The 16630-nt window shown below is 38.1% G+C and overlaps 1 protein-coding gene across 1 annotated transcript; it reads left to right on the top strand.

The window, feature by feature from the left end:
* The first annotated feature begins 262 nt into the window (after nucleotides 1-262).
* On the top strand, nucleotides 263-16629 carry LOC115730732 (receptor-like protein EIX1). The gene is made up of 2 exons (XM_030661342.2): nucleotides 263-581; nucleotides 15443-16629. Exons 1-2 carry the CDS (start codon nucleotides 263-265, stop codon nucleotides 16495-16497), a joined length of 1374 nt encoding a protein of 457 aa, XP_030517202.2. The 3' UTR covers nucleotides 16498-16629.
* The last annotated feature ends 1 nt before the right edge of the window (nucleotide 16630 follows it).

Genomic DNA, 16630 nt, shown 5'->3' with positions numbered 1-16630 from the left:
TTGTTTGTCGTCCTCCTTTTACCACCCTTTTGGCAACGATTAAAGATGATACTCGTTTTCGGTTGACTTTGATGGGTCGACCATTTGGCTGGTCTTGGAAGGCATGACTTGGAAAGTTTGGAGTCGTCCTTTAGGAAGTCATGATGGACAGTGATCAGACACAGACCTCAACGATATTTATTAGTGACCCTTTTCTTGGTGAATCAAAGACCATTATCCACATGATCAAAGCAAATACTTGTCCTCAGGTCCTAAAGAACCTATGGCTTCTCATAATGGCCTTGTGTCTTCTTTCTTATTGGCAATCTTTGTTATTCAAGTAACCGAATTCGGTCATTCCAGTGCTTCGACCAATGTAAGATGCATTGGTGCAGAGAGAGAAGCTCTTTTGAAGTTCAAACATGGTCTCATTGATCCTTCGAGTCGCTTGTCATCGTGGACCGGAGAGGAATGTTGCAAGTGGGAAGGAGTGGAATGCGACAAGAAGACCGGTCATGTCCTGAAGCTCGATCTTCATAATCCATGTACTGAAGAGATCTATTTTGACATTTTCGTACCTTCAGATAAGTGCAGGCTGGGAGGTAACATAGTTCCTTCTTTGACTGAATTAAAATATCTGAAGTATCTGGACCTCAGTGTGAACAACTTTGCAACACAGAGAATCCCAATGTTCTTTGCGTCTCTTCAAAAACTGGAGTATCTTAACCTCTCATATGCAGGTTTTGAGGGAGATATTCCTAGGCAGCTCAATAACCTTTCAAAATTGCAGTATTTGGATCTTAGTAGTGACTTTGGTTTGGGTTTTTTAACCTCAAACGACCATGAGTGGGTGTCGAAATTATCTTCCTTGCAATTCTTGCACATGTCCGGTGTTCCCCTTAAGCAAGCCAAAGATTGGTTCGGTTCCATTAGCATGCTATCATCTTTGCAATCTTTAGTATTGAGCTTTTGTGGATTGCGAGATATTTCTAGCTCTTTGCGGGCCAATTTCACCTCTCTTAGATTTCTTGATATCAGTTCCAATTTGTTAAATTCTTCCATCCCGCCCTGGATGCACAACTTGAGCAAGCTAGAAAATATTGATTTGTCAGCAAACTTGGGTATCAAAGGCCCTTTTCCCATGGCAATCATCGAGAATAATCAAAGGCTTGCCTTCTTTGACGTGTCTCAAAATTGGATACAAGGAGAACTTCCAGAAAACACGAGTAGTCTTTGCAAATTGCAAGTGCTACAACTAAGCCGTAACTACTTCGGTGGGAATATCTCCAGAATTTTAGATGGTTGTCTCGGTTGCGTGCAAAATAAGTTGAAGATCTTTGATGCTTCTGACAATGATTTTGGTGGTGACTTACCAAATCAATTCGCAGATTTCAAAGAACTAGAATACCTTGATCTTTCATGGAATTCAATTTCTGGTTCTATTCCGGCCAATTTGGGGGACCTATCATCTCTAAGGAGGTTGGGTATAAGCAATAACAAAGTGAGGGGGGCCATTCCAAAGAGCATTGGGCGGCTATCGAATCTAAAAGAGCTTTATTTTGAGCATAATTTATTGTCTGGAGTTGTTGGCGAACTTCACTTTAAAAATCTCAAAACCTTGCAAATGTTAGACATTTCCTCCAACAAGCTCATATTAAATGTGGGCTCTACCTGGGTCCTACCATTCCAAGCTCGAGAGATAGATTTATCATATTGTAAAGTGGGACCTGAATTTCCAAGGTGGCTTCAAACACAGAAGAACCTTACCATTTTGATGATGTCAAATGCTAGCATCTCTTATGATATTCCTGATTGGCTCTACCATGTTTCCTCTAACATTGAACATTTGGATATCTCAAGCAACATGCTTAGAGGCCAGGTTCATCAAGATATCGGAGAAAAGATGCCTCGGTTAAAACAACTGAGGCTTTGGGGCAATAATCTCACTGGTAGCATTCCGAGTTCTCTGTGTAAGTTGAATAATTGGGATGAAATTAATCTCTCAAAGAACCAATTGTCTGGGAGACTTCCTCGATGTCGGGGAGCATCACAATCGTTGGGAGTTTTTTCATTTGGAGATAACAAGTTAAATGGTCAGATTCCGAAATCTTTGTGCCATCTTCATCAATTATTCGTTCTTAGCCTACAGAGGAATGGCTTCAGTGGAGCAATCCCAAATTGTTTGTCAAATCTACCGCTGATGATGATCCTTGATCTCAGCAATAATGAATTTACAGGTTGGTTACCTCCATTTGGGAAACATTCTCACTCGTTGCAAGTAATTAATTTAGAGAAAAATCACTTTGTTGGAGGCATTCCTCCACAACTTTGCCAGCTTAGCTATCTCCATTTCTCGAGCCTAGCACAGAATACACATTTCTGGACCCATTCCTAATTGTTTTGTTGGCTTCTTGTCTATGTTTCATTACAAGGGTCATTTCGGAAATTGGCAGTTTATTAACGGTCTCTATTTCATGGTTAACACAAAGGGAACCAGCCAAATTTATGGAAATTCGCTTTTGTACTTCTTCTCAATTGATCTCTCAGCAAACATGTTGGATGGGCAGATACCAGAAGAGTTCAGTAGGGTCGTTGCACTTCAAAATCTGAACCTCTCTCAGAATAGTTTGAGTGGACACATCCCCTCAAACATTGGTGACTTGAAAAACTTGGAATCTCTTGATCTTTCCAGAAACAAACTGTCAGGTACAATTCCTCCTGATATGACCAACATAGACTTCCTTAGTCATCTCAATCTGTCTTTCAACAGACTCTCTGGCCCTATTCCATCTGGTAATCATCTGCGAACTGTGGATGATGAATCTGTTTATCGTGGCAACGACGGACTTTGTGGAGTTCCTCTTTCCAAGATTTGTCCCGGAGACGAGCCCCCCAGTATTGACGGCGGTAATTCGAGTGAAGATAAGCCTAGTGAAGGCAATTTGGATACCCCCAATTGGTTCTACGCAGGATTGGGACCGGGTTTTACAGTGGGATTTCTGGGATTCTGTAGCATCTTGCACTTCAAGCGATCTTGGAGGGTCTCTTACGTTCGAGCGATGGATAGGACCATCGAGAAATTCTCAATGACAGCGATGATCGCCATGCTTTGGTTCAAGAGAACATTTGTACAACGCGAATAGGAGCTTGTTCGGCAGGTAAAACTGGCCTCTTTCCTGCTAACCAATCTCTTGCATTTTATCTGTGTTGAAGCCATTATTAATTGTTTTTGGCTTGTGTAACAGAAAAGTGAAGAGCTGGAGAAACTTGCCCAACTTTGAGGAAGTGCTGTGCGTTATCATATGGAGAAACAGAATGTGTGTTTAGTATTCAGCTTATCTTTTTCTTCTCTCGTATTTGTTTAGTATGTGGAAGGTTGATTATGTTGAGTTGCGTTGACCGGTCAACTTGGAAGGAACTTCTATTGAAGATCCATTCTTCTTTTGTTTGATGAAACTCCATTTTACAATTCTCAAGAGCTTCACCGTGGTATCAGTTTTACTTAATGAAGTTGTTATAAATGTTAGTGCGTCTTGGGCTCTTGCTTTCCACATTCAAGAGAGTCTCATGTACAGTCGCAAAGTGGGACCAGAATTTCCAAACTGGTTTCAAACACGGAATTGTTTCAACATTAGACGTGTCATGCAAATATCTCAGATGAAATTCTCGGTTGGCTACCCGACCCTTTGATTGAAGCTCCATTCTTGCCAGATGAATCATGTTTTTTCGACTACTCTTCTGAAGATGCAACGCAAAATTATTATAGAAAAGAAGTGCTATGTATGTACTTTGATTCTTCGCAAATCAAGGACTTGAAAGGAATTTGTAAGAACAATGGTCACGAACGAAATCGTCATTTGGATTTGACGTGGCTTTATTACTTTCCGCCATTGCCTCAGGCATGAATAGATTCCAATAGGCAAACTACCCTCATTATACAACTCGGTCTTCTGAGCTTTCGTAGTTAAAACCTGCTAATGGGGAATGAATTCAGCTAACTATTTGAGAAGAAACAAGTATAATGAGGTGGATTCCCAACGGTCACAACATCTGCATTAATGAAAATCTTACTATTAGAGTAATTAAATACTACACATCGTGCCTTCATCTAAAAGATTAAGCTTTTAAAACAGTCGTCAGTGATCCCACAAAATTTCAAATGATATCAGAGCTGGAAGAACTGATTGATCACTCGAGCAATCAAACAAAAACAGCAGCAGTTAGTGGTTCCAAATTGTAGCGGAAACAGACAAAAGATCGATAACACTTCGTTCTTGTTTTAGTCTACAAAATAGTTGCATATGTATTTCAATTAGTGGAAACAGAAAAAAGATCGAGGGGATGATATTTCGAAGATGCTTCAGCCTCTCTGCATGTCAAGTTCACTTCTCTTAGATTCCTTGATTTGCGTGAAAACTCCATAATTACATTTATCCCTCCTCAGTTTCAAAACTTCAGCAAACCTCGAACATCCTGATCTAAGTTATAATGATCTCCAAGGCATATTCTCCACTATCATCCTTGAAATAGACTAGAAGGTGAACTCCTGGAAGCTTGAGCATTTTCTGCAATTTGCAAGTATTAAGCTTGCTTGATGACCAATTTAGGGGGACGATTTTCGACACCATTGACGGTGCTTTGATTCGTGGATGGAGTAACCTGAAAAATATGGATGTTGCCTTCAAGAATTCCAGTGGTCACCTATCCAATCAATTTGGAAATTTCAAAGATCTCGAATTTCTTGATCTTTCGTGGAACTGGATTTCAGGTCATATTCATTCTAGTGTGAGCCAGCTATCATCTTCGATAAAGTTGTGCCTCTATTCTAAAAAGTTGAGGGGGAACGTTCTAGAAACTATTGGGTGATTATCCAATCTAGAGGTGATGCACATTGATAACAATCAATTGGATGGAGTTGTCGGTGAACTTCACTGTACAAATCTCACCAGCTTGATTGTACTATACTTTCTTTAAATGGGCTTGTTAATAAATATCAGCACATCTTGGGTTCCTCCTTTCCAAATTCAAGAGATTGTCATGTCAAGTAGTAAAGTAGGACCGAAATTCCTAGACTGGCTTGAAAGACCAAGGTACATTGTGGTATTGTACATGCAAAATGCTAGCATCTAAGATGAAGTTTCCAATTGGCTACCCAATGTTTTAGCTAACATTATGGAGTTGGATCTCTTTAGCAATATGCTCAAAGGCAACATATCCAGAATTATTGGAAAGATTATGCCACCGTTGATGCAAGCCTCGCGTTATGATAAAAACCTCGGTGGTGACAACAAATACAAAATGTTAAATATCTTATTACAAAACATTTGAATTTTTAAAAAATGAAAAGAAATCGGTACACAATTCACGAAAGGAATGAACGATAAAATGTGAAAAAGATACATATGTTTCAAGATTTATCTTTTTAAGAAACTTGTTGAGTAAGAAAATTTCATATTAATATTAAAGCATTCCGAATACTGCTTACATCAACTGTATTACATTGTTGCTTGGTGACTAACCAAATAGCAGATTCTGCAATTGATTCCATTTGAACCAATGAAGTAAATGATTGACCCATGATATGATCCGAAGAATTGCGTGAATCTAGTCTCGTGGGCTTATTTTGTTAGATTCTTGATTGAGAAAGCACTGCCCAGTAGTGTCTTTAGCGAATGCATTCACGAGGCCAGTCCCCGATGGCCAAAAACCAATGCTCACTCTTGAAGCCTAAATGCCATTTTTTTAAATATAGCTCAAGGCAATATCGAATAGTCTAACTGATAGTAAAAAATAAAGCTATAGACAAAATGAATAATATCCTGAATAAACATGCACGTCATAATATATTCTGAATAATGTCGTCATAGGATTTCTCCTTTGCCTTTATATCGTACAATTTATTACTAATCTTGATGTTGCTTAAATAAAAGTAGCGTTACCATTTTTCTATAACAATATGACGATTAGTACACCCACTTTAATTTTCACAATACTAGTCATTTTGTGATAAATTAGGGTGGGGTGGTTGGTGGACACCGGCAATAGCAAATTTATGGAGATCATGCAGTGACAATAGCCAGTCTCAGGGCAGGCAGCATCCCTCTATCTTCGCTTTTGTTTATCGTCCTCCATTGTTATTACAAAGATTAAGGATTAAAGACTAGACCAGTTAAAATGAATAATAAATCATTTCGTAATTCATATTTGATGAGCTAAATTGTCATATGGATTGATTATATTTAAAATGAATTTAAACATAATATTAGAGTTAAATGGGTCGTGAATGGGCTAACGTACACTAAAATGCCAAAACTTATGTACGACGCTCACTTTAGTGTTAATACTTTTAAGATAATCACTTAAGTGTCAAATTTTTCTAAAAATGCTTACTTCAGTGCCAACTTTGATTTGAGCTGACATGGCTTGCTAGAGATGGCACTGAAATAAGTATTTTTTTAAAAAAATTGACACTTAATTGATCGTTTTTAAAAAAATTAGCATTTAAATGATCGTTTTGAAAGTTTTGGCATTAAAGTGAACGACATATACAAGTTTTAGCACTTGTAATGTACTTAAGTCGTCATAAATGGGTTTATAACTTACTTAGACCCAATTCACTTTTATGACTCTCTCTTCGTTCTTTCTCGCCCTAACTTGACCTCGCGCTCTCTCACTCTTTATACTCACATCAGCTTGGGTATGAGTTTTTCTAAATTGAATTAAATATGGAAGCGATTTAAGAATATGTGAATATGAGCTACTAGATTTATATTGTAATAAATGGGTTAAATAAGTCTGACTTGACTCAAATTCGATCCAATGCACGTATTTGATGGTACAACAGATGATACATGTTTTGGGTTGGTTTTGATGCATGACCATTTGGCGGTTCTCGGAAGGCATGACTTGAAAAGTTGAGGTCTGTCCATTCAGGAAGTCATGATGGATAGTTATCAGAAAATGACCTCAGCAATATTTTATAGCGACTCTTTTCTGCGTCAGTCAAGGACCCATATCCACATGATTAAAGTGGGTAAATTAATGGAACATTGTTTCGCGCCGATAACATATAAAAAGAACAGGATTTTGATTGGTAAATATGTGAAAAGTTGGTGAGTCGCTCTAGTTAAAGTTGATAATTTTAAGCACAGTCAGATAAATTTAACGCGTTGCTAAGAAAGATAGAAGTTTATAACTAATATGAAAAATTGGTAAATTGATAAAACAAAAAAAAAAATCATTACGTACTTCAAATGAAAATTGATAATCCAAAACTAAATGGTAATAAAATGACTAAGTAATTTCTAAACTAGAAATGAGAGTTGATAATAAAAAAATAGAGAGTCATGCTAACTTAGACAGGCGATCTTTGAAAGGAGTTAGTAAATTTATACAAGTCAGTAACTTACTAGAAAATTAAGTAAATTAAAAAAGTACCATTAAATGTTGGCAAATTAAAAAAGAACCATTAAATGTTGGCAACTCAATGAAAGTTGGTAAGTTAATCTGACAAAAGTTTTTGACCAAAAAAAATCTGACAGATGTTGGTAAATTACTCTAATTTAGATTGAAAATTTCATGTAAGACTCAGTAAATTTGAAAGTCAGTAAACCATGCAAATAAAAGTTGGTAAGTTAGTCTCAAAATCAGTAATTTGCAAACTGTAAAAGAATGGATAATTTCATAAAAATCTTGGTAAATCACCAACATTTTACATGGAAAAGAAAAAAGTCGCAAGTCTTTTCTTTTACTATTGACACTTACCAATGTTAAAAAGACTTTCTTGCCATTTTAATCACGGAAGATCGAATGTGGATATGAGAATAGTTATATAGGTCCAAAAGGCATGTGTGAGATCAAGGTCATGAAATATCTAATTCCAACGTAACTTTGCCAAAAAAAAAAAAATTAGGATACATTCTGGAACAATAAAATCGTTCATTGGCATGCGGAACAGTTTTTACATAAACAATAATGAAAAAAAAAAAGCAACTTTCATTTGAATAAATTTCCTAAAAAGAATTAATTTTTCGCCATTCGAATGGAGAGATTTTCTGTTTTCTTTTTTCCAAAAATAAATGCAGAGACCGAGCTGCATCATCCCTCTTTCTTCATTTTTGTTTGTCGTCCTCCTTTGACACGCGCTTTGGGTTGATTTTGCTGCGTCGACCGTTTGGCGGGTCTTGGAAGGCTTTGACTTGGAAAGTTGGAGTCGTCCATTGGGAAGTCGTGGTGGACTGTGACCAGAAAATGACCTCCACCATATATTATGGTGACTCTTTTCTGGGCGAATCATAGACCATTACCCCAACACTTGTTCTCAGGTCCTAAAGAACCGTTGGCGTCTTACGATGGCTTTGTGTCTGCCTTCTTACGCGCAATCTTCTTCGTTCAAGTAATCGGATTCGGTGATGCTTTGACCAATGTAAGTTGTATTGGTGCGGAGAAAGAAGCTCTCTTGAAGTTCGAGCATGGTTTCACTGATCCTTCGAAACGCCTGTAGTCATGGATTGGAGAGGAATGTCGCAAATGAGAAGGAGTCGAATGCTACGAGAAGACCGATGATGTCCTAAAGCTCGATCTTCACAATCCATGTACTGAAGAGACCTATATTGACGTCTTCTCACCTTCAGATAGATGCAGGCTGGGAGACAACGTAGTTCCTTGTTTAACTGAGGTGAAGTATTTGAAGTATCTGGATCTCAGTGTCAACAGCTTTTAAATCGAAAAATCCAAACGTCCTTTGCTTCTCTTAAGGAGTTGGAATATCTTGACCTCTCAAATGCAGGTTTTGAGGGAGATATTCCTAGGCAGCTCAATAATCTTTCAAAACTACTATACTTGGATCTTAGTATTGACTTTGATTTGGGTTATTTAACCTCGAACGACCTCGATTGGGTGTCCAAATTATCTTTCTTGCAATTCTTGTACGTGACTGGTGTACCCCTTCGGTAGGCCAATGATTGGTTTGGTTCCATTAACATGCTACCATCTTTGCAATCCTCTCATGTGGATTGCAAGATCTTTCTAGCTCTTTGCAGGCTAATTTTACCCCTCTTAAATTTCTTGATATCAGTTCCAATTTTTTAAATTCTTCTATCCCGCCCTAGATGTACAACTTGAGCAAGCTAGAACATATTGATTTATCTGAAAACTTGTGTATCAAAGGCCCTTTTCACTTCGACCCCCCCCAAAAAAAGGCCCTTTCCCCACGGCAATCATCGAGAATAATCAAAGGCTTGTCTTTTAATTCGCCACAAGGTGAATTTCCAAAAAACTTGAGCAATCTTTGCAAATTGCAAGTGGTACACTTAGGCTATAACAACTTCAATGGGAATATCTCCGGTATTTTAGGTGGTCCTCTTGGTTGGGTACAAAGTAAGTTGAAGATCTTTGATGTTCCCTTCAATAATTTTAGCGGTGGCCTACCAAATCAATTTGGAGATTTTAAGGAACTAGAGTACCTTGATCTTTCATTGAACTCAATTTCTGGTTCTATTCCTATAAATTTGGGGGAGCTGTCATCTTTAGGAGAGTTGGATGTAACCCACAACAAATTGAGCAGGACAATTCCAGAGAGTAGTGGGCGACTATCCAATCTAAAGGAGCTCTCTTTTGATCAGAATTTTTTGTATGGAATTGTAAGTGAACTTCACTTTGAAAATGTCAAAAGCTTCACCACGTTAGATATTTCCTCTAATCAAATTATATTAAATGTGAGCTCTACCTGGGTTCCTTTATTCCAAGCTCGTGAGATATATTTGTAAAATTGCAAAGTGGGGCCTGAATTTCCAAAATGGCTTCAAACACCGAGGAATATTACCAGTTTGATGATGTCAAATGCGAGCATCTCAGATAACATTCCTGATTGGTTCCCCGACATTTCCTCTAGCATTAAATTTTTGGATATCTCAAGCAACATGCTTAGTAGCCAAGTTCCCCGAGATATCGGAGACAAGACGCTGCAGTTAAGAACAATGAGACTTCTGGATAATAACCTCACTAGTGGCATCCCTTATTCTCCATGTAAGTTGAATATGCTGGTTGGAATTAATCCCCCAAAGAATCAACTATCTGGGAGGCTTCCTCGATGTTGGAATGCACTGCAATCGTTGGGATGATTTTTCTTGGAGGATAACAAGTTAAATGGTTAGATTCCGAAATCTTTGAGCCATCTTTAGCAATTACACGCTCTTAGCCTACATGGGAATGGCCTTAGTGGAGTAATCCCGAACTGTTTGTCAAATCTACAACACGTGATGATCCTTGATCTCAGCGACAATCAATTCACTCGTAGGTTACCTCCTTTGGGAAAACATTCTCATTCATTGGCAGTGCTCAATTTAGAGAAAAATCACTTACTTGGAGGCATTCCTCCACAACTTTGCCGGCAAAGCTTTCTCCATTTGTTGAGCCTCGTACATAATAGCATTTCTAGACCTTTTTAAGAAATTTAACAGTTGATCTGTCATTTGTAACAGCTGTATTGTAATAAAAATGCTACAAACGGTTAATGTAACTTTTTACGGATAGATGAGAATCAAGTTCTTAGATGTCGGCGAGGTGGATCGATGCTACATGTACCTGAACTTGATGATTGCATAGTACCATATTTTTGAGCTTCGAGATTTTACGGAGTTTATGCAATGGGATTTTGGCAACTTGACTGGTATTTGATTACGGCTTTGGTCAAGCGGTGGTGGCCCAAGACTCACACCTTTTATATGTCGTAAGGTGAATGCATGATCACACTGCAGGACATTGCAACTCTCATCGGGCTTCCCATAGATAAAGATGTAATTACTGGCCCGACTAATATGAATTGGGGCACTCTTTGTGAGAATCTACTTGGTGAGCGTCCACCCCGGTTGCTTGGATCGATGGTAAAGTTAGGCTGGCTGAGAGAATGCTTTGGTGTAATTCCTGACGATGCCGATGAGGTTATTATATTGCAGCATGCTAGGGCATTCGTTCGCCGGTTGCTTGGAGGATCTATCTTTTCGGACAAATTAGATGTCGGGGTTAGTTTGATTTTCTTCCACTATTAGAGCACCTCGAGCATGTTGTGCAGTACGGTTGAGGTTTAGCAGCACTTGTATGGTTATATCACGAGTTATGCAATGCGACCGATCCATTAATGCACCATATCGGTGGTGCTCTACATGTATTGCAGATTTGGGTGTGTGATCGCTTTAGTTGCGTCTCCCTATCCATCAAAAATCGTGATCCTTCACCAGATTCATCTCTTGATAGTTGGTATGTGATCTATTGCTTTTTCGGTTTGTGAGTTATAAATTCTTTTCGGTGTGTATAATATATGTAACTATTCTTGTTTTTTATTTATGCAGCTAGAGTCAAGCTCGACAAACAATAGTGGTCCCCACGCATACTTTGTGCGACCAACTTGATAGAATGACATATGCAGATGTAAGTAATGATAGCAACTAACGAGTTCAATTTAATGGTAGATTTTAAATTAATTTTTCGTTTAATTTGATATGTTTTAATATAATAATAGATTACTTGAGAGCCCTACACCGATGACATTCTGCAGACCCTACCAGATTGCTGCTTGCGGGGATAACACATTTGAAGGGCTCGTGTCCCACTCATCTGTTTCCACATTATTGAGTGGCATTATCCGGACCGAGTACTATGTTTTAATACAATAATAGACAATACCTACTCCTCCTCGTAATCATATAGCCTTTCATGATATAGAATTAAGGCCAATTGTAAATGATTGGTTCGATTTGCATAGACGGTAGATTGATATATGGGACACTCGTCTTCAATATATAGTCCATGGTGCTCCTATAACAGAGCCACTTCACTATCACTCGGAATATATGAAGTAGTATCGTAGATACACACAGAGGTGGATTTCTTACAAGAGAGGCGCAATGGATGCAACGGTTCATGCAAACACTTTTAATTTACTTCATTAATTATTTTTAGTAACATAAGTTATTGGCATTTGATAACTTCTATTGATTTTGATTTCATGAACATGGTGATGGCATCGAACAAATCATATTATTAAGTTCCACGGGATCTCGGGAGAATGTGAGGGCTATAGCAAGGATAGCTAGGGTAATGTTATACGCCTACAATGAGGAGAGACGGATGACTATGATGCGACCTCCCCAACCAATACCTATAGCAGCATCTATTGGACCGCACGAGGATGACCCACCCGAGACTATTCAATCGACTCAGAGGATCACTTGAGCTCATCCAGTTAATGATGTCATCCTCTATCCCTTGGCCTTTCATACGATAGATTTTACTCCAGGGTTCAACCAGGTAGATTTCATTGCGGGTTCACCCAGTTTACCGGCCCATTTTACGAGGGATTCGCTTTTGCATTTCGTGACAATTGACAGCCCCAGACTCCAGCTAGTTCTCCTAGTTCATATGGATTCGATTGCTCTCATTTTTTCCCATGCCCTCATATAGTAGGATATATACTGTCCGAGCGTGGAATATTTCCTCACTTTGATGATGCATCCACATTATAGCCACGCTGGCCATCACAAGATATGCTTTGTCATCTACACGTTCTACTCATCTAAAACCTCGTTCTCATTCTCGGTACAATATTAGACCCGCCGAACAATGGTGACGACCTGATTGCGGAACGGGAGGTCACGTAGGAGGACGACATCTTAGTGAATGTAATTGGGTTGAGGATTGTTATCTATTATTACAATTTTGATTTGCTGGATTTTTTTAGCTCATGAATTCTTATCCACATTCCTTTAATCTTAATATGTCATCTTCATATATCTTACCAATTTTATTTAATGAATATTTTTTTATTAATTATTTACATACTAAATAAATTAATTATATAAATACTAAATTATTTACTAATTGTATATCTTAATAAAATTTTCAATTAATTATTGATAATTATGTTATAAAAATAAGTTTCAAAAGAAAAAAAATTATATTTACAAATTTATATAAATATATATGTTATAAATATAAAACAATTAAAAAAGTAAAAAAATATGAAATTTAAAAAAAAAAAAGATGCGCCCGTGCGGCAAGTGGACTGCCGCACGAGCCTCGTGAGGGGGCCCAAGTGCCGTACGGGTCTCGTGCAGCGGTCTAAGCGTCGCATGGGGGCCCAAATCAGTAAATTAAAAAAATAACCTAATTTGGTAAAAAGAATTTGACCTATTTTGGAAATAAGCCCGTTAATGTCCTATTTTTCGTTGCTTGTATTTTAATCATGATCAAGATCTATATAACTAAAAGCAAGATAATAATATCTTCCTTAGGGGAAGGGCTTTTATGGTCAATTTATACACCAAAGTTCTCGAGCTTATTTAAGCGACAATGCCCGTTCTACGGGAAAAGTATCAGAAAACCTTTAAACCTATTGTATTGGTGTTAATTTATTCCCAAACATTTGTGTCAATTTAATCATAAACCTTTTGATCTAGAGCAAATTCAGTCATTCCGATTAATTTTGGCAGGATATTATTCACGTGGAAGCGGGACGGCCTACATGGCACAACCAGCATGTGGACACATTTTAATAAATTTTCCATTTTTATTTTGTTTATTTATTATTTATTTCTTTTTTTCCTTTCTTTTTTCTAGATCCTTCGGTGGCCGGCTGTGGCCGACAAGGGTGGCCCTCGCCGGGGCGAAGGCGAACATCAGCAAGATCTGGTGAGGCCCCATCACCTGGGCGAGGTTGATGCGACTAGATTTGCCTAAGCCTGCCACAACGATGTTGACGAGAATCGACGAGGTCCAAGACAATCCGAACTTCATATGATTGAAGAGCAATTGAGATCGCTTTGCAGCTCCACTCTGGACCTTACAGCACGAGAAAAGGATTGGATGGAGTTAATTAACTGCGACAGCTTTAATGCTAAACCGTAGTAAATTTTTCGATCAAAATGAAACTGGGATAGCTTTGATGCCGGCTGATGTTTACTTTCGTGGCGCATTTCCCCCATATAGCATTCATACACTCGTATCGAATGGCCATTACTTGAAGATCCTTCTGCCTCAATACATTCATCAGTTTTATTCCTAATAAAACCTTCAAAGTCTTCCATTGACTCCAGCAGCTTTCCGCCAGATTAATTTTGCAACATTCGAATGGAGAGATTTTCTTTTCTTTTCTTTTCTTTTATAAGAAAAAAACCCGAAAATAAATGCAGAGAACTAGTTTTTTTGTTATCAAACTCTCATTTATAGTTTAAAGATTACTAAGTCATTCTATTGGCATTTAGTTTTTGGATTATCAATCTTCATTTGAAGTACACGTCGACCTTTTTTTTTCCCTTAATTTACCAACTTTTTTATATTGTTTATAAACTTTTATCTTTCTTAGGAAATCGCTAAATTTACCAACTCTCCTTAAAAGTTATCAATTTTAACTAGAGCAACTCACCAACTTTTCACATATTTACCAATCAAAATCATGTTGCATACGTGTTCTATTTACAATGGATAAATTACCAGCATTTTACGTGGCACCAATAATTTTGGGACGCTTACAATGTCGAAAAGCCTCTTCTTGCCAATTTAATAGCGGATGATTGAGAACGTAGATATGAGATTAGTTATCTAGGTCCAAAAGGCATCTATGAGATCAAGTACATGAAAGATCTAATTCCAACGAAACATGGCCAAAGAAAAAAAAGATTAGGATACATTTAGGAACAAAAATATCGTTCATTGGCATCCCGAACGGTTTTTACGTAAACAATAATGAAAAAAAAAAAAAAAAGAAACAGCAAGTTTCAAATTGTCGTGTCATGCAATGACCATTTGAATAAATTTCCTAAATTGAATTAATTTTGCATCATTCGAATGGAGAGATTTTCTTTTTCTTAAAAAAAAAAAAACCTTCAAAAACAAATGCAGAGAACCAGCTGCATCATCCCTCTTTCTTCGTTTTTGTTTGTCACTCCCCTTTGACACGCGTTTTGGGTTGATGTTGATGGGTGTGTGTGGCGGGTCTTGGACGGCATTGACTTGGAAAGTTGCAGTCGTCCTTTAGGAAGTCGTGATGGACAGTGATCTCCGCCTCACGACCTCAACAATATATTATGGCGACTCTTCTCTTGCCGAATCAAAGGCACATTATCCCAACACTTGTTCTCAGGTCCTGAAGAACCGATGGCGTCTTACGATGGCCTTGTGTTTACCTTCTTATGGGCAATCTTTGTCGTTCAAGTAATCGAACTCGGTCATTCCAATGCTTCGACCAATGTAAGCTGTATTGGTGCAGAGAGAGAAGCTCTCCTGAAGTTCAAGCATGGTCTCACCGATCCTTCGAGACGCCTATCGTCGTGGACCGGAGAGGAATGTTGCAATTGGGAAGGAGTCGAATGCGATAAGAAGACTAGCTATATCCTGAAGCTCGATCTTCACAATCCATGTATTGAAGAGATCAACGCGTTCCCACCTTCTCATAAGTGCAGGTTGGGAGGTAACATAGTTCCTTCTTTAACTAAATTGAAGGATTTGAAGTATCTCGACCTCAGTCTCAACAACTTTTCAACCCAGAAAATTCCAACGTTCTTTGCTTCTCTTCAGAAATTGGAGTATCTTAACCTCTCACATACAGGCTTCGAGGGAGATATTCCCAGGCAGCTCAATAATCTTTCCAGATTAGAGTACTTGGATCTTAGTAGTGACTTCTGTTTGGGTTGTTTGACCTCGAACGATCTTGATTGGGTGTCAAAATTATCTTCCTTGAAATTTTTGCACATGTCCAATGTTGACCTTTATATGGCCGTAGGTTGGTTCAGTTCCATTAACATGCTTTCATCTTTGCAATCTTTAGGATTGAGCGGCTGTGAATTGCAAGATATTTCTAGCTCTTTGCAGGCCAATTTCACCTCTCTTAGATTTCTTGATATCAGTTCCAATTTTATAAATTCTTCCATCCCACCATGGATCTACAACTTGAGCAAGCTAGAACATATTGATTTGTCTGCCAACGATCATATCAGTGGCCCTTTTCCCACACCAATCATCGAGAATAATCAAAGGCTTGCCTTCTTTGACGTGTCTGAAAATTCACTACAAGGTACTGTTCCAAAAAACTTGAGCAGTTTTTGCAAATTGCAAGTTCTTCGATTAGGGTATAACCAATTCAATGGGAATATCTTCAGTATTTTCGATGGTCCTCTTGGTTGCGTACAAAGTAATTGGAAGATCTTTGATGTTTCCTACAATAATTTTAGTGGTGGCCTACCAAATCAATTTGGATATTTCAAGGAACTAGAGTACCTTGATCTTTCAGATAACTTGATTTCTGGTTCTATTCCTTCCAATTTGGGGGAGCTATCATCTCTAAGAGAGTTGTATTTAAGCAATAACAAAGTGAACGGGACAATTCCAGAGAGTATCGGGCGACTGTCGAATTTGAAGGAGCTCCACTTTGAGGAAAATTTATTGCATGGAACTGTAAGCGAACTTCACTTTGAAAATCTCAAAAGCTTGACCAAGTTAGACATTCCTTCAATGAGCTTATATTAAATGTGAGCTCTACCTGGGTTCCACCATTCCAAGCTCGGGAGATATACTTGTCAGATTGCAAAGTGGGACCTGAATTTCCAAGATGGCTTCAAACGCAGAGGAACCTTACCAGTTTGATAATGTCAAACGCAAG

This window comes from Rhodamnia argentea, chromosome 5, assembly GCF_020921035.1.
Source record: "Rhodamnia argentea isolate NSW1041297 chromosome 5, ASM2092103v1, whole genome shotgun sequence".
NCBI classification, from domain to species: Eukaryota; Viridiplantae; Streptophyta; class Magnoliopsida; order Myrtales; family Myrtaceae; genus Rhodamnia; species Rhodamnia argentea.
This window is presented reverse-complemented; position numbering and strand designations above follow the sequence as displayed.